The 27396-nt window shown below is 42.2% G+C and overlaps 3 protein-coding genes across 5 annotated transcripts; all 3 read left to right on the top strand.

Moving 5' to 3' along the window:
- Positions 1-242: 242 nt before the first annotated feature.
- On the top strand, positions 243-9945 carry smcr8a (Smith-Magenis syndrome chromosome region, candidate 8a). 2 transcript variants are annotated; one of them, XM_030734951.1, is made up of 3 exons: positions 243-910; positions 2742-4480; positions 6543-9945. In XM_030734951.1, exons 1-3 carry the CDS (start codon positions 719-721, stop codon positions 6997-6999), a joined length of 2388 nt encoding a protein of 795 aa, XP_030590811.1. In that variant the 5' UTR covers positions 243-718; the 3' UTR covers positions 7000-9945. The 2 variants fall into 2 exon arrangements, with proteins under 2 accessions (XP_030590811.1, XP_030590810.1); XM_030734950.1 differs by having other exon boundaries at positions 243-1320; positions 2714-4480.
- A 2819-nt stretch (positions 9946-12764) lies between these two features.
- Positions 12765-20585, top strand: polr3h (polymerase (RNA) III (DNA directed) polypeptide H). The gene is made up of 6 exons (XM_030736247.1): positions 12765-12971; positions 13593-13689; positions 14071-14157; positions 14863-14926; positions 15050-15284; positions 19970-20585. Exons 1-6 carry the CDS (start codon positions 12771-12773, stop codon positions 20018-20020), a joined length of 735 nt encoding a protein of 244 aa, XP_030592107.1. The 5' UTR covers positions 12765-12770; the 3' UTR covers positions 20021-20585.
- Positions 20586-21156: 571 nt separating this feature from the next.
- Positions 21157-27307, top strand: csdc2b (cold shock domain containing C2, RNA binding b). 2 transcript variants are annotated; one of them, XM_030736206.1, is made up of 4 exons: positions 21157-21331; positions 22860-23224; positions 24558-24680; positions 25247-27307. In XM_030736206.1, the coding sequence occupies exons 2-4, from the start codon at positions 23043-23045 to the stop codon at positions 25407-25409; spliced, it is 468 nt and encodes a 155-aa protein (XP_030592066.1). In that variant the 5' UTR covers positions 21157-21331; positions 22860-23042; the 3' UTR covers positions 25410-27307. The 2 variants fall into 2 exon arrangements, with proteins under 2 accessions (XP_030592066.1, XP_030592067.1); XM_030736207.1 differs by lacking the exon at positions 21157-21331 and adding an exon at positions 21378-21515.
- Positions 27308-27396: the final 89 nt, after the last annotated feature.

Raw genomic sequence — 27396 nt, 5'->3', positions numbered from 1 at the left:
TTCCTAATATGTTATTATGCCTTTGAAGCCCCTTTGAGCCTCCTGCTGTGTTGAATGAACACAAACCGAATTTTAGTTTCAGGGTGGATTTTCTTCGCACGGGACTGACGCTGATCACATGACCGGGCGACAACCAGCTGAGTAAACATGGCGTCCGTCTCTGACTGTGGAAATTGAGTGCAGCGCTTCAGGCTGTATACGGTGTTGCTGCGGCCCGGACGCGCCGTGTTTGAGCTCAGGACTCAGAAATTAACGGAGCCGGGCAAAGACGTGAAGACATGAAGAGGAGGAGAGAAGAAGCTCTCTGCTGATGCTGCTTTACCTTTTTTTTTTTTTCTTCTTGCACAGCGTGAATGGTCTGATGCCTCCCGGGACGCTGTGATTGGCGCTGGATAATTGCTTTTGTTAACACAGGGACTGATTTGTATTTCTGTGAGTCGGCTGTTTTCTTATTTTTTTTTTTAAATGGTCCTCTTCTGTGGGCTAATCCTTGCAGGGGCGCAGATGCATTTAGGGCCACCTTTACTGTGTGACCCCCCTCCCCACCACCTTTTGTGAATGATATAAAACAATGATTTTGGTGGCCCCTTTGCTTCTTTAACAAGAGGTTCTCTGTGGACCGTCTGAATGCAGGGCGACCAGTCTGATTGCATTTTTAGACTGTTAGTGGAGCTGCTCTGTGTCTCGTGTTTCTCATGCCTTGCTTAGAAACACCACTATGATAGGCTCCCCAGATGTGGTGGCTTTCACTAAAGAGGATGAGTATGGGCAGACCAATCCTGACGCCTGGACTCTCCCAGAGGAGTTCTCTGTTCCCCTCTACCCTCTGGCTGACTCCAACCCCTGGGCCAAAACCTCTTATGCCAAGTTCACCAAAGACTTTATCCTCATCTCCGAGTTCTCTGAACAGGTGGGCCCTCAGCCTCTCCTCACGATCCCTGATGATCCCAAAGTTTGTGGCACCTTCGACCTCAACTACTTCTCCCTGCGCATCATGTCAGTGGACTACCAGGCCTCCTTTGTGGGGCATCCGCCCGGCAGTGGCTACCCAAGGCTCAGCTTTGTGGAGGACTCTAGGGTGGTGCTGGGCGACTCGAAAGAGGGGGCATTTGCCTATGTGCATCACCTTACCCTTTACGACCTTGAGGCGAGAGGCTTCGTGCGGCCGTTCTGCATGGCGTATGTTGCGGCAGATGAAAAGAAGATCATGCTGCAGTTTCAGGAGCTGTCCCTTCGCTTCTCCCAGGCCTCTGAGTGCCTGAAGGCTGGGAACAGGAGAGCATTTGCCAAGGAACTCCAGAGGAAACTCCGAGACCTTGAGTAAGAGCTGCAGTGCAACCTTTTAACTGGTGGTCCCATACAGGGATTAAAAAAACAGTATCCAAATAAGAGTCTTACAATGTGCATAGTTATTTTTGATGTTTTGATTACAACATACAGGCACTCTAGATGGATTCCCCCACTGGTTTGACTTGACCAGAGTTACTACTTCATGACTCCTTTTTGTTAGCCTCAAATCAATGAAAATCAATAAACTAGTAAGTAAGAAGAAGCTCAACTGAGAGAAAAATCTATTTAATAATGATGATAATATCCTCCCCACACACAAGCTGAGACCATAATTCCTGCTTTTTTTTTTGCCTTAGTTTTCTTGTCCTCTGTTACACATATATCGTATTGTATCAAAGATGGTTTTCTGCATCAAGTATCACTTGGGGATTCCCAACCCTATTAGAGCCACTTATTTTAATTTTAAGGGAAAATGGTGTGTTTTTGGACATTTAACCAATAGAAAAGAAGTAATTAGAGATTAGTTTGATTTGGCATAATTCTCTCAACTAGTTTCCTCAGAACTGTGAGTCTGCAGCCGTGCTTGCAGCTCTGAGGCTGTGATTTGAACCAAATGCTAAAATGCTTACACTGAAAATGGGAGTATACTGATTTTAGTAGATACTATGATGATAAGTTTCAAAAATATTTAAAACTACTATGGGTCTTAATGAAAAGTGAGAGGATTGTCCAGCTCTTTGGGGATGACGTACACTTATTAGTACTGGGTTGGACCCTGTTTTGCCTTCAGAACTGCCTTAATTCTTCGTGGCACAGATTCAACAAAGTGCTGGAAACATTCCTCACAGATTTTGGTCCATGTTGACATGATAGCATCACACAGTTGCTGCAGATTTAATGGCTGCACATCCATGATGTGAATCTCCCATTCCACCATATCTCAAAGGTGCTCTGTTGTATTGAGATCTGGTGACTGTCTGGGCCATTTGAGTACAGAGAACTCATTGTCCTAAATGGTTTGAGTTGCTATCATGTGATTGATTAGATATTTGATCAGGTGTACCTAACAAAGTGGTGGCCGGTGCATGTACCTCTGTACATAATCCATTGAATCCATTTAGTAGCTGTCAAAATTATCACTTAAGATGAGGTGTTAGATGGTCACTAAACTCAGCAGGACTTACTGAGTGTTTATATAACACGTCTTCATAATCCATCCAGTAATAGGCAGGATCTTTTATTGTTAAAAAAAAATCTGGGAAGAATCAGCCAACAGATGAGCACGCAGTGCTAAAAATAAGCTGAGCCCCACTCTGCTCCCAACTCTTGGACGCAGCTGCAGGTCTTATCCTGTTGTGTGGGGTTATATTTTTATCCCTGCGTGAAAACAGGTCGATCACTATCTCTGTTGTGTTCTCCTCAGGTATACTCACTCTGTGCTGCAGCGGGAGGAGGGCCTGCAGAGAGAGGCGGGGCCTCAGAGCATGTACTCAGCTCATGCTGTGGAGAAGGCCAATGAACTTGCAAACGTTGAAAAGAGCATTTATGAACACAGAGACTTGCTGAAGCAGATCAGCTCCTACCATCGCCGTCCACGCCGGGATCCTCACGCTGTCACCTGCCAAAAGTGTGTGAACGAGTGCTTGAGTGAGTGTGAGGAGCTGCTGAACAAATACGCCAAGCTTGCCTCCCCCTGTGGTTACAGTGAAAAAGTGGGGAAAGGGCAGGACAGGCAGGGTCATCCTGATGAAAGAGGTGAAGACGAAGTGGATGAGGAAGAAGATGAGGGTGTCAAACGCAAGCTGTCTTACACGCCGCAGCTGATCAAAGCTAAATCTGCCAAATGTTTTGACAAGCGCCTGAAGACCCTGCAAGAGCTATGTGACGAGACCTTCTATGAGGCTACTGTGGAGCTGCTGAAGGAGACGGAAAGGAGTTTCCGGGGGGACCTGTGTTACCTGTACACACACCGCCTGGACAAGGCACTACGGAGGAAACAGAAAGTCACCACCTTTTTGTTTGAAGAGGACCTCAGTGATGATGATGATGAGGATGAAGTGGGAACACTAAGACCATTCTGTGCTGTGAACCATGCTGTAGATAATTATGTACTCTTAAATCCCCCTCCTATTCTTCTAGGACCAGACCCTCATGAACTAGATGCACTGGACCCTCCAGAGCAGCTAGACCCAGCTTCTGAGAACAGTGTTACTCAAGAGAGTGAGCTTGGACTTGGGGAGAGTCACCTGGAGTCCTCCCCTTCAGACCAGACTATTGAAACCCAGGAGAGCTCTGAGGAGACCAAAGGAAGCTTTAGCAGTGATAAGAGTGGAGCGGGCCAAGCAGAGAAGCAGCAGAGTCTGGTTAGTATGAAGTCAGAAGCTCCGGATCCTGATTCTGACTTGACCCCTGACCCTGACAATAACCTGGAGAGAGAGAGTAGTAGTGAAGAGATGGAGACAACAGCAGGGGAGGTTGAAGGTGAGGACGGGGGAGACCAGACACCCGTGTCTTTGTTGGAAGTGATGCCTGAGCTTGAAGCTGGCAGGGAAGAGGAGTGTGAGGGCGTAAATGAGTCTGAGTTACTGGTTCCAATAGACACAACATGCTGCATGGCCCAGGAGGGTTTTCTTTATGAGCCTTCTGCCCCAGAGGTGGTGCCTCGTCTCTGCCAAAACTCCCACCTGCAGCCCTCTCAAACCCTCGTGGTCAACCAGGAGCCCCAGGCCCTTCTTCCACTCCAGGATGATTACACAGTCGGTTCTCCATGCACAGAAAGCCCCGCAACTGGGCTGGAGCTGCCAAGTGGCTTCCTTGGAGATGCAGTTTCCCGTACCTCAGTGGAGGACGGGTCAGATTGCACCATGAGTGCTTCCACGGGGTCCGATCACACTGCATCGCCGGTTGGCTATGGGGCGGTGGTGACCCTGCGTCAGAGGAAGAAAGCTGGCCAAGGAGCCTTGAAGTTTGTGCGTCAGTACCCCTTTGCCATGCAAGCCCTGTGGTGTCTGCTGAGCGGCAGAACCCTGGTGGTGCTCGGAGCAGATGAGGGGAGAGTCCGCCGGTTGGTGGCGGCTCTGGCGCTCTTTGTACCGGCTCCTGGGAAATGTGGAGAGAGGGTTCAAGCTTGGCTGTCATGTCCCTTCACCCTCACCGACCTGCAGAGGTGGAAACTCATTGGATTGCAGAGGTATGAATGGAGTGCAGAAACTCCCATTCATGTCAGCATTTCAGGCATTTAAACACAGACTTTCGTACTTACTAAGCTCAGAGGAACAGGTAGTACTAGAAAAAGCAAAGTAAAGGCAGATGACATTAAACATTAAATTTGCTTTTCACAGAACTTTAGGGAGTCTTCATCAATGTGAAGGTTGAAGGTAACAGTTTATTCTACATTATCTACTTTGTCACACCGTACTCTACTCTTACTCATCTGAGTCTGATCTGACTCACTCTTTGATGACTCACACAGCCAAGTACACAGCTATTCAACCTTGAGCTGCACATCTGTCCCTGAACTTCTTTTTCATTTCTACTACTCTTTCTTATGACAACGTGGGCTGCAAATTCCCCAATGTATTGAAATATTTTGGAGACACTGATACAAGATGAGAGGGTCCACCGGGACTGAGTGTACTTGTTATATTGATTTACTAGATTGTAAACAACAAGTAGTAGATCCAGATTCTGCCGAACTGCAGCAGGTAACTTAACATTACAGGGAAATTGTTCCCAAGTGGGTCCAAGTACCAAAATTGGTACATAAACCCTTTTATGATTACTTTTGTTGATAAAGCCTTTTAGGCATTTGAAAACTGAAAATGATAGCAATTTTCAGTACGGATGCCAACAAAGGCAAGAAAATACACATTTTCTTTCAGATGACGTAAACGATACTTTGAATAATCTTTGCGTGGAATCAAACATTATCAATTATCCATTTAGAAGTCAACTTCAGAAGTCTGAAATTACTAAGAAATTCTCTCCTGTGGCCTCCAAAAAGTGACTGTCGATGCAGCTTGCAGTGTTAAAGTGGTTTGAGTGTGAGGTAAGAGTAAAAAAAATAAAAAGTTATAAAAATTAGTCTATTTACCGTGAAGTAAACAAGAAGAGGGGAGAATACTAACTGATCTTACATGTGCTCATCAGGTGATGTGACCATAACTTGTTATCTGTCTCTCTGTGTTAGCCTGTTCAGGGGGAAAATAGGCAGTTAAAAATAGTGATGACAGGGTCTGCCAGCATGAGACAGCTGAACAGATGGTAAAGGCGTCTTCATGCATAGAATGCATGAAATTCAGTGAATCGCACATGAATAAATTGTCACTGGATGAATGTTAATTGTCCAAACCCAGTTGTATGTGTCATAGTTCTATCAAAGGGATAAAAATGTGATCCCTCGACCTGCACAGCACTGTGCAGCTGCAGCAGTTGTCGGTCTGTTGGAGTAACATTTAGTTTTTCCATAAACAGAGAAGTTTATAAGCTATAAATTTGACCTCCTTATACTCAAAACTGTATAAATCAAAAGTAAACCTTCTAAATTTATCCAGTGATTGACACTCTGCAGTAAAACAGCAGTTTCCTAAGATCGAAATAATGTCCAAATTGGGAAAATTAAGTAACTTTGATAATTCAAGTGGCTAATGGGATTTTTTAAATTAATGGCTCCAGAGAGCCATTAATTTGGTGCTTGAATCCACTTTTAAAACATTGTTTCAGTTGTGTGCTGCACTTCACATCACATGCGCTTTTTTGGCACATCAGATTCTTCCTATTAGTGTATTTGTTTTTCCCAAACAGGAACCTTTACAAATTAAGTTGAACTAACACACGCCAGTGCTACAGTATTGTTTGGCCTGTGATTTTTAGTCTGTTAGGTGGTTGCTAAGTAGCATCATAATATATTGTGCACAATTCAGGTTTTGTGGATGTAAACCAGGTGTTATTGTGATGAAATTAAAATGACCTTGTGCTTTTACAGGGTGCATAAATACTACAATTGGGTCATTTTAGCCAGTTGCTAGGCAATGTGATGACATCATAATATCTGATATTGGGGCCTAAAGTGTAGAAATAAAAATGTGAGGCAAGTTTGTTTGCTGAACCCCTGATAGTATAGGAGGAGATTTCCTTCATAATAAGACTCTTGTGCACTGAGCAGCACTCACAGTTGCTCAGTTGCTTTTGACAGAAGGCTTGCTCTCTCGTGCTCTAACCAACACTGGCCTCTCCCTCTCTGTTCCCCACAGAGTGGCGTCCCCCCTGGGCTCCAGCATGCTTTACTCGCTCTCCCGCTACAGTCGCTACATCTCCATCCTGGATGCCGACCAGAAGACCTTGCGCTGTCCGCCGTATCGCGGCCAGCTGCTCGCGAACATATCCGACCACCGCACCTACATCCGCCGCGGCTCCACTTACTTCCTCCACTTACAGAGCACACTCTGTCACATGGCAGCCAAGGCCTTCTTGTTCACTTTCACCCATCACCTCCACCTGCCCGTCAGCACCACCGAGGGGCCCGAGGTCGTGGAGAACCGACGCCATTGCTTCCTGCAGGAGCAGCTGGGGCTGGGCACGGAGGACAGCCAGATACTGCTCTACCTCAGCCAGCTCATCACTCAGCAGTACCTACAGCCTGCTGGCAGCAGTGCAGCAGCACCTTCTTTTAGTTTTAACTACACCACCAGCGTTTTATATAAGATCTAATACTATATAGGGAGGAGGATTGTTACATTTTTTGCAGAATTCATCTGTGATATTTCACTTTTTAATGGACCAAACGCGATCTTAATAAGGTCTAAGGTCAGTTTAGTTTCAGGACAAACTCGCTGCACTGGTTATTGTTTTATTTGTGCGCTCTCTCTCTGCCTTGCTGTCTTTCTCCTTTGGCTGCAGGGAAAAAGATACAGAGTGAGTTGTGAATGTGCATCAGTGTTCACTTGTGAGCATATTGACACAGCCACAGATAACAGAGCAGATGAAGGCCGGCTGTACTCGGCACTTTTTGACTCAGTTATGTGGTTTTTGAGGTCTGTCCCAGCTTTTCTGAGCACAAACACACACACACACACACACCTGTTAAACCTTACAGAACTCAATTCAACATGGCTGTTTGTGTGTGCTCAGCCAGCAGCTTGCAAACAGGTTCGATCTCAGCTAAGTGTCAACACCTACCAGTCACAGAGCAGTTTGTCAGCTTTGACTTCATTCACGCTATATGTAAACATGTTTTTCAGGCTTATGGGAACAAACTCACATATGCTGACATTTTCTGCCCATCGAGGACAGACGTCCGCTTACGACACCTAATTAGCACCACGGAGGCTTATTACAGCTAGTTTTATGACATTCCTCTCCCTTTGAAAATCACCACAGAACTTTCATAGGTCAGAACCCTTTAATTTTACCTTTTCACTGACCCACTCTTTTTTTTTTTTTCTCTCTCTCTCTCTCTCTCTCTGTTGAGAATGAATTTTATTGCACATTCCTGCACTAACGGATGAATGTCCTCCTGCTGTTGGATTTTAACTGAGTAGATTTAACCTGTGAGAGCACTGAGAAAACATTTCCCAAGGGCTGCTGCTGGGTTGTCATGCATGAGGAAGTCAATAACATCCAGTCAGCTCCACGTGATAAGTTGCATGTCCAGATATGTACTGTCATTGCACACCTATTTACCCGTGTATAGGGCCAGAAGCTGCCAAAACCTGTTGATACTCACTCCTGCTGAGCATTTTCACTATTATTACTCACACAGTCAGGAAGATTTTATAGCCTCTTAACCTAAATGTATTGGATTTCACTGTTGTCTTAAATTTGTGTGAGGTTGTTGTGGTGTCGGGGTGTCTTGTGCCAGGGTGATCACTATACTGATAATCTTTCACTTTCATTGTATTTAGATGAAGCGACTTGGATCAGATGCTGAACAGTTTGAGGACATGTTTTGTTTTGTATAGTTTTTTTATATCATGAGAGGAAATTACTTCTTGTGGCATCAAATGTTTGATTTTGGACGATTGCCTCTCCTTTATTTAACAAACCTTTGCTGGAGATGTGCTGTGAACAAATCTCTGTGTATTTATTATTCTTTTGATTATGGCCATTGTGATTTGTGCACATAGAATTTGTGTTTGGTCAACTGAAGAAGTAAGACAATTTAAAGTGGCCCTATTATTATATTTACTTACAGCTCCATATTTATTTTCATTGTTGGGCTCTAGTAAAGTAGCTTTGCGTGATTCACAGTACACAATAATCAGTATTTATCCTCATTCATATTGGGCCTCGATGCAGCCCCTTAATTCATCCACTCTCTGAAACAGGCTCTCCCTTTAAGCCACCTTTCTTCCGATTGGCTGCCCTTCACCTGGCTTCCACAACAAAATCTGGTGCAGGTGAGCACAGCAATTTCTGCTCACCTCTGTGAAGGTTCAAACTAAACCTATTAAAAGAGATAATTTAACATTCTTGACAGGAAATGGCAACTTCCCAGAGCTTGCATTCAATTCAGAGTGTCAGAGTAGACAGCAGAGACCTCTGCAGTGACAAAGATTTACATTACATGTTAAACTTGTGACAAGGATAATACATTGCATATGTATTTCGGTGTCTGTATACAGTATGTCCCTCTTGATAGGTGAATAGATGAGGAAATTGACTGAAATCCACATTAAGGTGGGAAAAATCAAAAATACCAAAGGTATGTGGCCAGTAAAATGTTCTGACAGTATTGTAACAATATAACTGCTTTTATACTTTATAAACAAAGCTTGCAAGCATTAATATATTTATAAAGAGCAGCTTAGCGACATTTAAATGTTTCCTTCCCTGAAACTGTAGCCAGGAGCCATTTAGTCTGATTACAGCTTCCTCACAGACTGTGTTTCTAACTCCTCGACCTTGGCTCATCTTTTGGCTTTGGCCATGTTTAATATGTGCCTCCACTGTAATATGTAGGTGACAGAATTTTTTTTTTTTTTTTTTAAAAAGCATAATAGGTCCACTTTAACTGTTGAAGTCATATTGGCCAGTGAAACAGCAATGAAGAAACGTCCTCGACAGTGTCTTTAAATTTTATTGTTCCTAGTTCTGTGGTGACAGTGATGGTGCTGTCATGGTAACTGTACTTGTGACTGCATGGTTTTATTGTGAAAGGTCAAACAACATAGGATCAAGTCTGTTGTCTTTCTTGCTACAATCAAGGCTTTTAAACTACTGACAGCAGTCTCACACTTTTTAAAATTCCATTGAGTGTATTATTTCAGTTCAGTGTAGTTTGGGCTTTGTGATGATTATTCTTTCGCTGCATGTGATGTCTGTTAAAGTGCTTTTTTTTTATTTCTGCTCAGATGTTACAGCATTTTTTTTTAAGCTAATGTCCCCCTAATGCAAAAAGCTGAATGTAATCTGAATAAGCCATACCACAGTGTGCTTAACATGTTGTCACTCAGTGTCCTTATGTTGCCATATCATGTCTACTTTTTGGCTCTCGTCGTGAGGCGGTGTTGCACTCACTTGCGCTCTGTACGGCGGCGTGTTTGCCAGTGATCTGAATAAAGCACGTTGTGAATGTCTTGATGTTTTTTATGCCATGTTGACAGTATTCATTTATTAAATTATTTTTTTGCCTGTTTAAGCACTTGGGGTGCTGATTCCTACTGTGAGAAACTGCAAGAACACACCAGCACAACCTGCAGTACAAATCATCCTTAAACATGACAGAGACCAGCAGACTTGTCTGTGTGAGTGGCTTTGGTGATGGCTGAAGTGTTAGTGTTTGAGGTGTCATGAATAATAAATGCTCATCTGTCTACATCTAAGTGCCATGCTGGAGCAGCAGAAGGAAAAGGTGGCTGAGCATGAAAAAGTGCCAGTGAGGGAATGATGTAAAAAAGAAAAGTGCATGGATACAGAAATGATCCCTTTTGCTTGCTCTTGCTCTGCAGGAACTGAGTGTGTGGGCAGGTCAGCATGTAACTTGTGATATTTGCTTGAGTCTTTAATGATTAAAGCTGAACTGGATTGTCCCACATTTGTAGGAGACATGCATCAACACCTCTGGTGGTGGTTATTTAGCATCTGTGTAAAGTTCAGTCCAGTTCTTGTGTAATGTAGCATACCTCAGCCTTTCCCTCCTTAAGAATGGCTTCTTGACAGCCACCCTTCCACTGAGACCATTTCTGATGAGGCTTCAGGGAACAGTAGATGGATCAGCTGAAGGTCCAGATGCTTCTCTCAGGTCCTGTGTCAGGACTTTGCTGTATTTTTTCTTGTTTCTTAAAGACATGACTTTCAGATACTCTTCATCTTCAGTAGGCATTGCAGGCCTAAAAAAAACTTTGTCCTCCACTTGTCCAGTTTCCTCTGATTTATTTTTTAAGGACACACTGCTTGCCATGCTGAGATGTGTCAAGTTTTCAGCTAATAGCTTTTTGGGAAAAACCTTGTTGGTACAACAGTATTTATTTTATGCCTGTCAAACTGTTTAATTTGGCATTTTTCATAGATTCAATTAAATAAAAAGAACAAATAATGTGTTTTTGCCACAGGCTGCTAGTAACAAAGTGCCTAAAGATGCAATTTAGAATTGGTAAGTAATATTACACTAGGCTCTCCTCAGTCAGCGTCTTTTTCCAGGTCAAAGCTCCACTGAAACAGCTGGTCCTCACACCACCTCCGCTACACCCACTGCTGGGTAATAAACAGTTGTACTCGCAACCAATGCTTAAGCGTTTAAACTCCCAATCACATCCCCACCTACCTCTGAGGAACCCTGCAGAGGCACATGTGGACAGACCAACCCTCTGTCTGGACAGACTTTGTGTACTTTGGCTCCCTCAAGTGGCGAACTGCTTCAACAACACATTTGCTCAGTGTTCACTGAGATCATCTCATTCTTTACGTTAATACAAGGAGATCTCTACACATTCCTCTTCTGTGTTATCCACTTTAAAAGTGTGCAGAGTTTCATCACAAAGCGCTGCAAGATTCCTGAGAAATGAAAGGATAAAGTTGCAGTTTTCAAATGATGATTTAAAAATCTCAAAAGCAAAACTTTGTTCTTTTTGGTCAGCAGTGTTTTTGCCTTGGAGCTCTCTCATGGACGCTTTTCCCATTTTTTAAAATAAATTTTTTTTTTAAATTGTTGAATCGTGAACTCTGACCTTAACTGAGACAAGTGAGGGTTGCAGTGCTTTAGATGTTGTTCTGGGTTCTTTTGTGACCTCCTGGAGGAGTCATTGAAGCACTTTGGGAGTAATTTTGTAGGCTGACCAATCCTGGGAAAATTCACCATTGTTCCCAGTTTACCATGGCTCTCACCGTGGTTCACTGGAGTTTAACATAGGGACAGGCAGGTTTGGATAATATAAAAACATTGGGGTTATCTTTGTCTAATATTAAACGTGTTTGATGATCTAAAGTATGAAAGTGTGACAAATATGGAAAAAATAAGTATTTTTCACAGCTTTTTACCTTTCTGCTGTTCTTTAGAGTCTTACAAAATCATCTGATAGTAGAAACATGAACAAAAGTACATGTTTGTATCTTTTTGTTCAACTGACCTCTGTATACTATATTATGAAACATGGAACATATCACACTGGTAAACTTGCATTACTAATTATGACTGAAATGAGCAAAATACATTTGATCTTCAATGAGAGAAAGGAATGCTGCAATAAGGAATAAATTTGATGGATTTTTGATCAGAATTGCATAGTTAAATATGAGCAAAAGTATCCTTTATTTTCTGTGGAATATTACAGCGGTTTGTGAGAAGTGTTTGCAGACATGTAGGGTGGGTGAGCCAGAAGAGCGATTCAGAATTTCATGTCAACTATCAAGGAGGGCGCACACACACACACACACACACACACACACACACACACACACACACACACACAAAATCTTAAAATGCACAATATAATAAATCTTCTTGTGATACTGCTTTAGGTAACTGTGACATATATATAAAATAAAATTTTTAGGTTTTTGGTCCGTTGAAAAGGAGGAGGAGCACTACCATAAAACTTCGTGTAAAAGTGCAAGAACATTTTAGAGCCAGTACACCTACAAGGATCTGAATACACACACACACACACACACACACACACACACACACACACACACACACACACACACACACACACATCGCAGTAGATACATGCGGATTAAAATAAGTGCACACAAATGCTTTTGCTGCAATAGCAGCGTCATATGCCCGTACCGTAATACCGATAATAGAGTTTGTGGCATATCCTGACAGGTCTTGGCATCAACTCCTCAGTAAAGAAAATGGCTATCCTAAAAGTCACTACAAGCCACTATATGATTGTAATTCCAATAGAGGGTGTATGAGAGGCATAACCAGCGTTATAGTTAGAAATAAATGTTATAGGGGCACGGGGAGGCTCAAACGAGGGCTGTTCGTTTTAAGAATTACGACATGCCGTAAAACGTTGCGGTAAATAAATCACATGGAGTTTCTGTATCCGTTTTTGCGCTCATGTAAATTTCGGTGTGTGCATGTGGATGAGTGGGTAGCTCCCGAGTGTCTGGCGTCCACCATGTTCGTTCTGGTCGAGATGGTGGACACTGTCCGCATCCCGCCGTGGAATTTCCACAGACAACTCAACGAGGCCGTGTCCGAGGAGCTCAACAAGAAACTGGCCAACAAGGTGATGGAGACACTTCCAGCTGACTTAGGATCAGTTTTCACAACACAAAACATCACGTTCTTATTTATTAAGATATGCAGATGGTAACAAAAGAAACGCCGACCTCTGCACCGAGTGGATGCAGTGGGGTTTGGTCCCACTTGTCCCCGCTGCGGATGAAATTGGTGCAGATCACTACAAAAAGGCCACCTTTATGGGACATTTCTATGGTGCAGCAGACGGCATGTTGATGCTCATTAAAACACAACATGAGTGAGATTCTTTTGGAAAATGTTCATCCCTTTAGTAGTTTATATTCATAATGACCCCACAGTGGGGTAAGCTGCCACATTTCAGGTCAGGACACCTACAAAGTAATCACACACAAAGAATTTTTACATTATTTCTTAAATATGTTTTGTTCCTGTATCTATATTAGGCATACGGTAGAGTTTCGATTTACAGTAAACGGGTTAAAAAGCTTTTTTTTTTCCTTGTACTTGTTTGTAAGTTTGATAACCCAGAGTACAGGAGGCTTGTAATGTTAAATGAGAACACATTTATTTACATTTATTAGCCAGCCCATAATAATCTTGATGTTATTAAAGCACTGATGTGTGTGTCGTGCTGTGCTTACCTCAGGTAGTCTACAACGTGGGCCTCTGCATCTGCTTGTATGACATCACAAAACTGGAGGACTCCTATATATTCCCAGGAGATGGAGCCTCACACACCAAAGGTGGGATGATGATGATGATCACATAGCTGAGACAGTCTTGTTATATCTGAGGATGTATAGTTGCAGTTAAGTGTAATTTACTGCATAAATAGTGAAACCACAACCTAACTGCTGTTTTCTAGTTTAAGTTTAGGACACTGACTAAATTGACTGAAGTCAGTCTTTTTCTCGTGACTAGAAAACGGCCAGAAAGTGTTCCTGCTGTTTTGCATCCATTGATAAAACACCTTCACAGGCCTACTGTGTATATAATACCACAGACATCAAAGAAAACCTATTTTTCTCTCCTGTTAGCACACAGAGAAGGCCAGGATTGGCTGCAAAATGTGTTTTTGTTGAGTGGTGACTCCTGCTCCTGACCTCCTGTGGTCTCTGTGTCAGTTCATTTCAGGTACGTCGTTTTTCACCCTTTCCTCGATGAGATCCTCATCGGCAAGATCAAGTACTGCAGTCAGGAGGGAGTTTACGGTAATTTCTGACACCTGCAGCATCCGATCTTAACATGCGTGTCTGGACATTTATTCACAACACCCTGAGAGGAAAACACTAAAGATAAGATTGATATTGGATTTAAAAAAAAAAAGACCACCACGGTTTTCCAGAGACCAAGGTGACATCTTTAGATGTTTTGTTTAACAAGTATTGAATTTCTTTTCCTTCCAGTAATGGAGTGAAAGCTGCAAATCAACATGTTGGAAATTTGTGCTTGAAAAAAATATAAATATTGTACAAAGTAGCCACATAAAGCATACCCAGCTTTATTGCCTATTCTACTCTAAATGGGGCCATATTTTACAAAATGATAACCATGCTCTATCAGTGAAGACTCAAAACTAGCGAGTGAGACTCTAAATTTATTAGGGAATTGTTTCCTGAGGTGTTAAAACAAGTCAACAGTAGAGTCATTTCCTCACCGACTTCTATTCAATCAGGCTTCATTTTGCAACCAGAGAATTCGCCCCCTGCTGGCCATTAAAAAGAAAGCAGCTTTAAGGCAGCTGGCTTCATTTTTTAGATGCCAGTTGTTTATATATAGTCTATGATTAAGACAGTTGTTTTGAAAATATTTTCTACGAGGTATTTAAAGGTGATCGTGGAAAGTGTGCCTGCTTTCACCTGCAGCAGACAGTATAAGGGCACCTTTGTAAACACTGTAACGTCTCTGCTTCACAGTGACGATGGGCTTCTTTGACGACATTCTCATTCCACCAGAGTCTCTTCAGCAGCCTGCAAAATTGTATCCTGACCTATAACTAACTGTAACTGACACTAAGTGTCATTAAGATCTCTATTATTGGAATTGTATTGATGAAGAGTGTGTGTGACTCTAGTTTAAAGCCTTCCTTAGCTGAAGCTTCAGTGACGAAGCAGAGCAGGTTTGGCTTTGGGAGTATGAGACAGATGAGGGTGCCCATGACCTCTACATGGACCAAGGAGAGGAGATCCGTTTTAGGGTGACAGATGAAGTCTTTGTGGACACGTCGCCAACAGGCCCGGCTGCTGCAGCCTCTGATACAGCGGCACAACCGGGACAGTCGACCGCACCGCCAAAAGAAGACAGTGGGGAGAAGAAAGAGGCACCATACACGCTGATTGTAAGGAAATACACTTTCACATCACCAGGAGATCCTCCTAAATAAACACCATTAAACTGTTTCTGATTAAAGTAAGAATCCTGAGTGCATTCAGACATGTTAAGTGTTATGCATTCTCTTCTTAGTGGAGCTGTAGTTTAAATTTTCTGTTTCACCAAACTCTACTCTATTAGGTCCATAATTAGTTGGATAAGACACATTTTTTTTCTTGTAGTTTGGCCTCTGTATACCACCACGGTGGAATTTAAATCGAACAGTCAAGATGTGACTGAAGTGCAGGTATTCAAGTTTAATTTGAGGGGTTTTAAAAAAGTGTTGCATTACCTATTTATGAATTACAGCCATTTTTATACACAGTCCCCATTCGGCCAGGTGTCCAGTGTGCATTTACTCAGGAAGGATATCATACAGACTTCTCGTCCTGATAGCTCAGCTGCATCTACGGATCATCTCTGACACTTTGGAATTTGGCAACTTTGATACAATTCATGCATTTTTTTTTATTTGCAGTTTTTCAGTGGCGCAGTATAATGTGTAGCTATACCAGCACCACTGTTCAGGTCTTTTAACAAAATGACATTCAAAGCTTTTTCCCAGTTTGCATTTAGTGAGTTTTCAAAATGATAAATCATCCTTCTGCTGTCAGATTGCTGTAACTGTGTGGATTTTCAGGCCAGAGCACAAATTGATGTTAAAAGATTATTGTTTCAATTTTGATTTATAATAATAATAATAATAACACTTATAAGTATGTTTGGCTGCTGGGACACGTAAAATCTGGGTTTTTAAGTGATTATGCCAATAAAAAAAAGGATGACAGAGGGGGCTGAAACTCACCCGGCAGGGTCACCGGATGTGAAGCTTTTTTTTAGGCCTAGCAAAATAACATTACTCATTTTCTCATGGGGTTGGAAGGACATATTTTTATGTTCTTGCATGCACTAATAAACATGTCAGTTACAATCAACAGTATACTTAAAATCCTGAACACCCAAAGATATGAAAAAAAAAAACCAGCAACATAACAATCACTGCTTCATCATTTGAAGTCCACAAAGCACTGTGGTGTCAGTTATTGCACGTAGACTGATCATATACATCATGGTTTATATTTTTTATGATTTTAGCATTTCTTACTCCTGGTTCTGACTTAGCCATTTGCTTTTGAGTTTGATTTGGTGAGTAACGTCACTAAAGCACCCCATTAAGATCTGCTGAGACCTGGTAATCATGTGAACTTACTTCCAGGAGCTTTGTGCCACCTAAAGACTATAGGAGGCTGAGGGGTAGTGCTGGCAGCTGACAGTATTTTTAGAAGGGAATTGGACAGTTGTCTGACAAGCAGTTTCATGGACAAGTATTTTTGACTGTTATAGCTTTATATTGTAATGCTAGGAGATGTAAGTGCCAGTGAAGGAGAACATCATTGGGCTGAAAAACCAAACTAGACCTTGCACTGGCCAGCTCAGCAACACTAAAAGACCTGAAAGACACCAGAGGACAGAGTGCATTATTATAGAATTATTTCCATGGTTAAGAAAACCAGCTTCACAACATCAAACCAAATCAAGAGCACTCTGCAGGAGTGCCAAAGTCTACAATCTAGAGACGCCTTCATGAATAGAATTACAGAGAGATTACAAGAAGGTGCAAACCACTGGTTACACTCAAGAACAGGAAGGTCAGATTAGACTTTGAAAGAAAACATCTAAAAGAGTGTGCACAGGTCTGGGAAAAAAAAAATCTTTGCACAAATGAGAACAAGATGAACTTTTACCGGAATGACAGGAAGAGGGAAAGTAAAAGCCAAAAGAGTCACCTGAGAAACACAGACAAGCAGCAGCCGAAGACTGCAGTAAGGCGTGGCAGAGCATCTCAAAGGAGGAAACAGCATCTGGTGATGTCTATGGGTCCTAGATTTCAGGCAGTCATTACCCGCAAAGGATTTTCATCCAAGTATTAAAAACACTCCTTATGTTAGTTTGTCCATTTAATTATAAGCCTCTGAAAATGGGAGACTATAAAAATGTCTGTAATTCCTAAACAGTTATTGCAAAACTTTTGGTAAACCCTTGAATTAAAGCTGAAAGTCTTCACTTCAGTCAGATCTTCACACTGTGGTGGTGTACAGATGTAAAACTGCAAAAAACTGTGTCCAGTGAATTATAAACCTAACAGTAACTATGTGGTAATTTTGCAAAAGCCTTCTCCTTTATGGTCAGGTTTTTCTTACCAAACTGTCTCTAAATGTACATGAGACTGTTTTTTAAATCATGGTTTTCATTGCTCTAGTTGACCACTGATAGTGAAAGACGTAAATAGCACTGTGTACCTGAAGTGCTCAGGACTTTTGCAATATGATCTGTAAATGCTAAAATGCTCAGTGTCACAAGCTAAGGAAAAAAGTCCTTAAAGGCACCAGTAGTTTTGATTTCTAGTTTTTCTGAAGGGAGCAGCTTCAGAAGTAGAACTTGTTTGTTGTAGTCATGCCATTATTTCTGATAAAAAATAAATTATCCTGCAAGCTCGGACATCTAGTGACTGCTTTGACCAGACGGTAAGCTGACGCACTTGGTTAAAGTCGATGTCTCCCATGAACTCCTGACAAGCATCTCTAGTGCAGTGGAAGAGCATAAACTTCAGTATCTTGCCTGATACAGGACATTTAAATTAACTTCACACTATTGCCACAGGTATTCACTCACCTATCCAAATCATTGAATTCAGGTGTTCTGATCACTTCCAAGGCCACAGGTGTATAAACCAAGTACAACTGTACAGTGCTAACTGTACAACAAGTCCAGTCATGAAATTTCCTCACTACTAAATATTCCACAGTCAGCTGTTAGTGGGATTATAACAAAATGGAAGTGATTTGGAATCACAGCAACTCAGCCACAAAGTGGTAGGCCATGTAAAATCACAGTGGGGTCAGTGGATGCTGAGGTTCATAGTGCACAGAGGTCACTAACTTTCTGCAGAGTCAATTAATACAGACCTCTAAATTTCATGTGGCCTTCAGATTAGCTCAGGAACAGTGTGTAGAGAGCTTCATGGAATGGATTTCTATGGCTGAGCAACTGCATCCAAGCCAAGTGCAATGCAAAGCATCAGATGCAGTGGTGTAAAGCACGCTGCCACTGGACTCTAGAGCAGTGGAGATGTGTTCTCTGGAGTGATGAATCACATTTCTCTGTCTCTCAATTTGGTGGATGAGTCTGGGTTTGGTGGTTGCCAGGGTAATGGTACTTGTCTGGCTGCATTGTGCCAAGTGTAAAGTTTGGTGGAGGGGGGATTATGGTGTGGGGGTGTTTTTCAGGAGTTGGGCTCAGCCCCTTAGTTACAGTGAAAGGAACTCTTAATGCTTCAGCATACCACGACACTTTGGACAATTTCATGCTCCCAACTCTGTGGGAACAGTTTGGGGATGGCCCCTTCCTGTTCCAACATGACTGCACACCAGTGCACAAAGTGAGGACCTTAAAGACATAGATGAGTGAGTTTGGTGTGGAAGAACTTGACTGGCCTTCACAGAGTCCTGACCTCAACCTGATAGAACACCTTTGAGATGAATTAGAGTGGAGACTGTGAGCCAGACCTTCTCATCCAACATCAGTGTCTGACCTCACAAATGAACTTCTGGAAGAATGATCAAAAATTCCCATAACACTCCTAAACCTTCTGGAAAGCCTTCCCAGAACAGTTGAAGCTGTTATAGCTGCAAAGGGTGGGCCGAAATCATTAAACCCTATGGATTAAGAATGGGATGTCACTCAAGTTCCTATGCATCTAAAGGCAGATGAGTGAACGTTTTTGGCAATATAGTGTATGTCTGTATCGGCACATTATGGACAATAAGGAAGAGGGAGATGCAGTACTGACATTGGACAAATATTATTACATGCTTGTTTAAAAATGAATCACTATTAAAGTGTGTGTGTGCGCATGTTAAAAAATGATGTGATGAAAATCTGTCTTTCAGGTTCTATTTGTTTTTGTGTCTCTACTTTGCTCATACATAAAAAAAAAAATGAGGTGTTGTGATCCATAGGAATGGAAGCTGGTCTGTTCCATCACAATAATAAGATAAGAAATACTGTGTTCATCCCATAATTGGAAAATTCTTTTGCTACAGCAGTTGAAATGATAATGGAATAATAATAATGATTTCCTGTATCTGTCCTTGTGGCAGCAGAGCTGACTCAGTCTGTTAGAGAAGGTGCCAGTAAGTGGTGCAGAGGGTGGTCAGGACAGTTTATTCAGCAACGTCCTCTCCACCACAGCTTCAAACGTGTCCAGTTTGCAGCCAGTCCCAGAGGATTGGTGCCACCAGCTCCCGAGATCATTTAGCAGCTGAGTTGATGCTTAAAACTGAATGAATTGATCTGGAATCTATAAAAAAAATCAGAGCCATAAGCAGAACAGATAATGACACTGGTATCATTAAAATCAGTGTTTCTACTAACAAGTAGCTCTTTCAGTTCTTTGAGCTTTATGTGAAGCTCAGCATTGATTTTCTTTGTGTCCGCTATGCCAAGAAATTGATGGCGTGACCGGTCTTTTATTCTGCTGTTCAGTTTGTGTGAGTTTTCCAGCAACAAAAGTGCCAGACAGCCTTATGGGTATGCAGTGGCTTGAACTCCACTGAAAATCTAGCATCCTGAGCCTTTCCACTTTTGTTTCAGGGCACCATCTGTGAGCCGGGGCTGGGGCTGCTGTCATGGTGGAACAGTTAGCGCTGAGCATTTGCTGCATATGGACAGATCAACCATCATAACTGATCTGAGACATGAGGGACCCTCGGCAAAAGACACTGAACCCTACTGTTTGATACAGAAGTCATGACACAAGTGCCTGTTTTCCTCCAGCATGGTGTCTGTGTCGGTGCAGAACCAGTTTTTCCTTGGTGCCTGTTGAGAACCAGCCCACATTTGACAGGTTTCAGAACAGATTGTTATTGTGTTACATGCAGGTTGGAAGAATTATAGAGCAAATGCTGAACCAAGATCCTGTCTGTATACATGTACCATCTTTATTTATCCATATAATTTAATATTAAATGTATTTAATCAGACAGGTGTGACTGAGGTGTCTAGCTCAATTTTTACCGTTTTTACAAACTGATGAGATGCATTCACATCAAGCCGCAGAAACTGCAAACACATGTCACCAGTTTGTCGTGTTGAAAAAGATGTTCTTTTTATTTGACACCAACTCCACCTCCAGGTTCTGGTGCACATGTCCTCATTTTATTCATCAACCTTGTTTTTTTTTTTTCTGTTTCACAATAAAAAGGCGTTATGAGAGTGAGCGGTGGTGCTCTGTGAATTTGGCATTCTGTGTGATTATAGCAAGTATATCAGAACGGATTAGCGAGCAGGCTTTAAATCCTACAGTTTAATGGGCAGTGAAGGACACAGTCAGATCTGCCCTCTGCACACTTAATGTCAGTCTGTAACACACACACATACAAATGTGTTTATTGTGCAATCAGAGATACAGTGGGCTGTTTCATGTGACAACTGCATGGTCAGTTGATGTTGTGAAACAAGCACAGTCTGCACTGGAAGGGGAACAGCAGAAATACTGCTTAAAGCTTCAGTATAAGAATTGATTTAAATAACCAGCTTTACTGCAGGGTCATAAATAACGTGCACATAAGCTCATCCATGAATTGCAACTCCTGAAGGCTGTCATCAATGTTATATCTGTAAATGCAAAGCCTTCATTAGTAGAGTAGCTGCATACCGTGTGTATGACATGCACCATAAAAATCAACACCTAGTCAATACCTAGTCTGGCATGGAGGTCAGGGAATGAGGGAAGTCATTTCCTCTCCCACACAAACGGAGTCACATCACGGCATCGGAATCTCCGCCAGCTGCGCAGACTCGCCAGCCCCCTCCCGCAGTCACATCAGGGTTTTTCCGTCGATCTGCGCGGATTTAGCTTACTTATTTATTTAATTACTCGTTATATAATACGCACCGACTTAAAACACGCTCGCATTCCCGGATCGTCCTCAGCCTGTTACCGCGCCCGGTGCAGTAAGTATCATTTCGGTGAATATATGCATGTGCAGGAAGGGGAGTGTGTGTCAGTGTGTCTTTGTGCTTGGATCGGGACATAATGTATTCTTTGCACGCCTGAGTGACAGTAAGAGCTGGACGGGTTTGATGTGTTCGTTCTTGATTGCGTGGAGGATTGGTCGCCTTCCATCGTTTCTCTGAGGTTCGTGGACTTTTCGCCCTGCTTTTGTCCCAACTTATATTCTTATTGCACTGAGTGCATTTTCCGCTTTTTTACGCACTTCGCAGAAATCGCAGACTTGGAGGTGTGACTCCGGGAATTGTTTCTTTTTGTTGTGAAAAACGAAAACAAAGGAAATGGCATTTTATCAGGTTCTGAAGTGTGTGATTGTGTATTTCCTCCGAGGACAAGACTCCGGAAACAGAGTTCAGACAATCAGTCTGGCCTTTTCATCTAAATTATTTTTTGCTTGATTTGATTTTCATCATCCAGATGTTTTCCTGCTGCTGCGTGGGTAGAAAATAGTAACCTGTCACTCCACTCATGTCTGTCCTCTCCTCGTAATAAAACCTTAAAAACAGTCATGTTCAGACATGCCTTTTTTAAAACTGCAGATACCTTTTCAGGTGCTGGGATAAGGGCATAAGTAGGCCTTCTATTATGTTCTTAGTCCTCTGGGATTACAGGATATCAGATTGTTCATTTGGGAACGGGCCGCTGACGTCACAGACGCGCCACTCTCCGCGGAGTTCTGCAGCTGTTTTGACGTCACGTAGCGTGCCTGCATCATCAGATGAGTGGGCGTAAAGAAAAATACACACACACACACACACACACACACGCTATGGCCTGCATAGCCTATATGTGCAAACACCGTAGCCTGTGGGGTTTGAGTTCAGGACTCTGTTAATGGTTTTAAAGCAGTGAAATCACCTGATAGTGCATAGATTGGGATACATTGTGTATAATCATGCAGGACTGGAAGTCAAATTCAGGTAACTGTGATCTGAACAGAAGTGAAAGTTGCAAAGGGTGAAGGTGAAAAAAAAAATCAGTACTCTACATAAAATATTTACATCCCAGGCTGAGCACATATACTATCCAACCATGGAAACAGTTAAATAAAGTTTTTAGTGGCTCTAATTAGCCTGAAAGGAAGAAATGAGCCCTAATTGTGTCATCATATACTGCCTCCTATTGATCTCCTTTGTAGGACCTCCGCTAAGGCATGAAATGTTGGCACTGAACTGCATTGCTCTTGTTATTAATCTGTCGGTGGCAAGTCTCCCAGCTCTATGAAGCTTTACGAGGATGCAGGGGTGGGCTTTGTCAGTGCAACATCTGTAAATTTGCTGCATTTTTATCTTAAGACATAGATCTGACATATAAAAAGACACAGGTAACGACCACAAAAATATTGAAGTTCTTTGAATTGTTTGTGGTTTCCGGCTTCAAGCTTTTTGGTGTCTGTATGCTCCACTCTGCCATCAGGCCAAAACATGCCAGCTCCTTGATCTCCTGGTCTCTCTCTGTCTCTCCTCACAGCAAGTCCTCGTGACAGACCTGAGGCGACAGTGCTGACCTGAATTTTTCCCAGTCCTGTTTCCCAAATTGAGGTGGGCCGCTCTGAGCAGACGGACTAAGAGATACACGAGAAGACAGACAGCGGTGTCAGCAGCTCAATCTGCATCGTCCTCCCCAGTCCTCCTCCTCTTCATCGCATCTGACATGGCGGACCCCAGCCTCACGTCTCCCTCTGGGACCCCTCTGCGCTCCCCCAGCAGCTCTGTCACCCTCTCCTTCCCCTTCTTAAGCGAGAGGAGCCGTGTGTGGGAGGAAGGAAAGGAGCAGCCTCTGCCGCGGGATCTTCCCAGCCCGCTGCCGACCAAACGCACCCGCACCTACTCTGCGTAGGTATCATTAATTTATTTACACAGCAGTGAGAGATGAAAATTTGATTTAAGTGCAATTCTCAGGCACTTGCATCTTAGTTGAATGTTTCCATCTCAGCCTTTTTCAATACCTTATTTACATTTCAGAGAATAATGCTTATAAGCATTAAAGGGGCACTATTATGCTTTGCCTGTACTTTCTGTCATATACTGTATATACTGTTAAAACTGTGGATGTTGACATTAGTTATGACCAAAGTTTCAAATATGGAATTCAATATTTATGCAATTATTCCCCAGGAGCAAAAATATCAGGATCTAGAGAGTTTTCCCCTGCTGTAGACATCTGTAACATGGTCATCTCAGGCACATATAAAAATCTGGAGTTGGAGTGGTTTTAATGACTTATAAAATATTTACTAAAGTTAGTTTTAAGCTTATGATACAAAGACTAAATCTGACAGATTTTGGAAAATCTTTTTAGGTGTAATAACAGATTTTTAGAGGCCATGTGCCCCAACTGATCAGGGCAGATGGTTGCCCCTCCCTGAGCTTGGTTCTGCCGAAGGTTTCTTCCTGCTAAAAAGGAGTTTTTCCTTCCCACTGCTGCCAAGTTATTGCTCACAGGGGGTCATTTGATTGTTGGGGTTTTCTATGTATCTTTGCAGGGTCTTTATCTTACAATATAAAGCACCTTGAGGCAGCTGTTGCTGTGATTTTGCAGCTTTTGAACTGAATTGACTTGAATTAAACTGCTGAATCCATTTTGCAGGTGAAGTTTTATCTGCAAAACACAAATGAACTGATAAAGCATAACGCGCTCCACATTGACTCGATGGAGCAGCAGCAGTAATCTAATCTAAGTAATGATCCCACACTGTCAGACAGATTACTACATGGTGCTGTACATAAAAGTACTTCTATCTGCCACAGAGTAATTTTAAATGGTAGAATTGGTACTCAAAATATTTGATGAGCTCTCTATCGGCAATCTGACAGACTGACATATTGTGGCATGACTGCTAACATCCTGTGCGTCAGCAGATTAGCGCTCTCATCTCTACTCTCGTTGTGCTCTGACATTGTGAGGCAGTGTGTAGGAGTAGATTTCATCAACACATCATCTGCTTTTCTCACCTCATTATTAAATGCTTCTCTCTGTTGTTCCACTTCTCCCATTTGTCACACTGAAAGGGTGAGAACCACTAATTGTATCACATAAGTGTTGTTCCAAATTGCCTTTTGCCATATTTGTTTGCTCTACTGGAGGATCAGAACAGCTTTTAGACTAAAAGAAACAATTTTATAGTTCATGCAATGGATTTCATTGTTTTCCTCTTCCTGTCTGCAGCACTGTGCGCGCTCACTCAGGTCCAGTTTTTAAAGGAGTGTGTAAGAACTTCTCCAGGTCACAAGGTCACGGTTTCATCCAACCTTCCCATGGTGGCGAAGACATCTTTGTTCACATCTCAGAGTGAGTGGAAATAACGCTGCGCACACAGCAGAATAACACATCTCTGTACTTATTTTCAAATTGAATGCAGCTTTTTTCTCCCTTTAATATTCCTCCTTGGACTCTGTGCCTCCTGGAGAAGCTTATCTGTGCTACTTTTTTCTGCCTGTTTATTTAGGACACGCAGTACAGCAAATGTTACTACAGACTCAGCAAAAGCAAATGTGTGAAATTGCTGCAAACAGATTATGCAGGATGATCCTGTTACCCTGCAACCATCCCAGAATTTTCCAATTTTCTATGAATAGATGTCTGGACCTTATTGTGGAAAGGGAACAATTCCTTTAAAAAAGAGCAGTCTGACATTTTGGAGGGAAGTGAAATGTTGAGATGAGATGTTTTACCACTCTCACGTCTGTACGCGATGCATGAAGCTGCGTGAAGAAATAAAGTGTTGTAATTTTTAAGTAGGTAGATTTTTGACTGTGGATTGGTACCTCCCGTATGTTCCCTTCACCTCGCATTGAGAGTACAAAGTAAAGCTCGCTGTCATTTGGCTTCATCACCCTGATTTTTCTATGTTTCAGCATTGAGGGGGAGTATGTCCCAGTCGAGGGAGATGAGGTCACGTACAAAGTATGCCGGGTCCCGCCCAAGAACCTGAAGGTGCAGGCGGTGGAGGTGAAGATCACACATCTTAAGCCAGGAACAAAACACGAGACCTGGTCTGGGCAGATCATCAGCTCGTAGGGAGAGCACGCTGGGCCTGGTGGGCTGCACTGGACTGGGCTGGATGTGCACTGAAAGAGGTGCTCTGGGACTGACACATTTTCTTTTTTTAATGTTTTACCTACGCAGAAAAGTGCCCAGTGTTAATAAGAGTGAGTAATTAAGTTGTCGTTGGTGTTGACAGTTTCCTTCCCACAGAGCCGATATATCCTGTTCAAAACTGTCCACTGCTGTCATTAATTTGGTTTGGGATTGTAAAACGATCAGTGAGAGATTCAGCGTTGAAAGTATGGCGGTCTGGCGGGTCTGTAAGGGATGGAAAAATTGGAAAAAACTGTGGTGCTGATCTGAAAATGGACACAACTGCTGAGCGTAAACTGAGGAGAGAAAGTTGAACAACAGGCTCGATTCAGTTTTACTTCCCCTCCTAGGAGCTCACCAAAGTTTCCAGGGTCACATGTTGGGGTCAGATGGCTTCTCACAACCTACTCATCTGTCCAACTTTGGACAGATGAGTAGGAACTTCATATTCAACATGTTAAAATATTAAAAAGGTATTAAGGGAATTAAAGTTGAAAAGATTTATCATTAGAAACCCGTGAAAACTAGAAACACAAATCTTACAGTAACTAGTTCATATTAATCGATTACCTTTGACAGGACCTTCTTTTTGTTCCCCTGAGAGGGAATGTTTGCGTGTTATTGTGAGTGCTGGAGTAAACTTTAGTCTGTCATGATGGGAGACTGCAGCAGACAAATCGGCTTAAATCAAACGTTTCAAAAACGTGAGAAATATACAGGCTATTGCAAATGTTTCCTTTAAAAATACTCACCTTTTGTTGTGTTGTCCTGTTTGTGGTTACTTTAAGTGTTCATTTGTTGATTTGTTCAAGTGTGTGTGTGTGTGTGTGTAGGCTCTATGTTTTAAATAATGCAGTTAAAACTTGCACTTAAGAAAGTTGAACTTTCGATCTGAAAACTGCCGCGGTACTCAACACATTTGTTTTGGTTTGTTTAAAAAAAAAAAAAAAAATCCTGTTTTCAAAGGATCTGGAGCCATGGATTACTTAAAAAAACACTTGTGTAAATGTTTTTTTCTACTCAATAGAAATGTATATGTGTGTGATTTATTGAGTCACTGTGATTGTGAACTGCCAATGTGGTCTCATCCCAGGGTGTCAAATACTGCTGTTCTCTGTGCTCACGCACTGGCTGTGGCAACTTTGTATGCTGCAAGTTAATCGTTGTTTTTTTAAAGTCCACATTAGGTGGTTGAAGCGATGGGCGCGCTGTAACTCGGAGGTTTGCTTACTGTTTGAGAGCTTCGTGCATGGAAATTAAGTTTTATTTGGTTTGACCTGATTTTAGCTTTCAGGCGTTTTTTAGTTTCACTTTTACTCACTCGTCATGTTCAGGCACAAAAATCTGCTTGGTTTAGACTGCGGTTTGGGCTGTGCCATCTAACAAAAGCAAACATGGCAAACTAAATCTTCAAAGATGGGAAAAAATGTGATGCCTAATGCAGACCTAATGCCTAAACCTAAAAGGTCACCTGCGTGATTTGGAGACACCAGTGGCTTTGCCAAAACGGCAGTATTAGACACATTGGGAACGAGAACAAGCTGCAACCACTAGACTACAGAGTTGCAGAGTTGGGTGCCAATAGTGCATATTGTCATATTGTTGTTGTTATTCAGGTTAAAAATTGTATTGTAAATCATTTTTTGTGTTCCGCTGAGTCTCTGTCCATCTTGTCTCTCTGTCAGTGTCACTGCCTGGATTTTTTTTTTTCTTCAATGTCAAATTTTACTTAATTAATGGGAACTTTTGTCTTTCTGTAGACGAGCCACTGTTGTGGTCATCCTAATCACTTCTACTGAGCCTTGAAAGAACATTAAAGCATTTTATGATTCACTTGATTGTTGGAAAATGTGTCTCTTTTGAAAAAAGTGCTGCAACTTAAGTAGCTTGTGTCAGACAGCATGTGGAGGAAATGCCTCTTTTTGCT

This window comes from Archocentrus centrarchus, chromosome 8, assembly GCF_007364275.1.
Source record: "Archocentrus centrarchus isolate MPI-CPG fArcCen1 chromosome 8, fArcCen1, whole genome shotgun sequence".
NCBI lineage: Eukaryota > Metazoa > Chordata > Actinopteri > Cichliformes > Cichlidae > Archocentrus > Archocentrus centrarchus.
The sequence above is the reverse complement of the archived record's forward strand: the minus strand, read 5'-3'. Positions and strand labels throughout refer to the sequence as shown.

What these genes read in the sequence shown, in the direction of transcription:
- smcr8a (XM_030734950.1), top strand. Translation starts at nt 719, where the DNA reads ATGATAGGCTCCCCAGATGTGGTGGCTTTCACTAAAGAGGATGAGTAT. An exon ending in AGGAAACTCCGAGACCTTGA is followed by an intron (nt 1,321 to 2,713) that starts GTAAGAGCTGCA and finishes TGTTCTCCTCAG; the next exon opens with GTATACTCACTCTGTGCTGC. An exon ending in AAACTCATTGGATTGCAGAG is followed by an intron (nt 4,481 to 6,542) that starts GTATGAATGGAG and finishes TGTTCCCCACAG; the next exon opens with AGTGGCGTCCCCCCTGGGCT.
- polr3h (XM_030736247.1), top strand. Translation starts at nt 12,771, where the DNA reads ATGGAGTTTCTGTATCCGTTTTTGCGCTCATGTAAATTTCGGTGTGTG. An exon ending in CAGTCAGGAGGGAGTTTACG is followed by an intron (nt 14,158 to 14,862) that starts GTAATTTCTGAC and finishes TCTGCTTCACAG; the next exon opens with TGACGATGGGCTTCTTTGAC. An exon ending in AGGCACCATACACGCTGATT is followed by an intron (nt 15,285 to 19,969) that starts GTAAGGAAATAC and finishes CTTTTGTTTCAG; the next exon opens with GGCACCATCTGTGAGCCGGG.
- csdc2b (XM_030736206.1), top strand. Translation starts at nt 23,043, where the DNA reads ATGGCGGACCCCAGCCTCACGTCTCCCTCTGGGACCCCTCTGCGCTCC. An exon ending in CGCACCCGCACCTACTCTGC is followed by an intron (nt 23,225 to 24,557) that starts GTAGGTATCATT and finishes TCCTGTCTGCAG; the next exon opens with CACTGTGCGCGCTCACTCAG. An exon ending in ATCTTTGTTCACATCTCAGA is followed by an intron (nt 24,681 to 25,246) that starts GTGAGTGGAAAT and finishes TCTATGTTTCAG; the next exon opens with CATTGAGGGGGAGTATGTCC.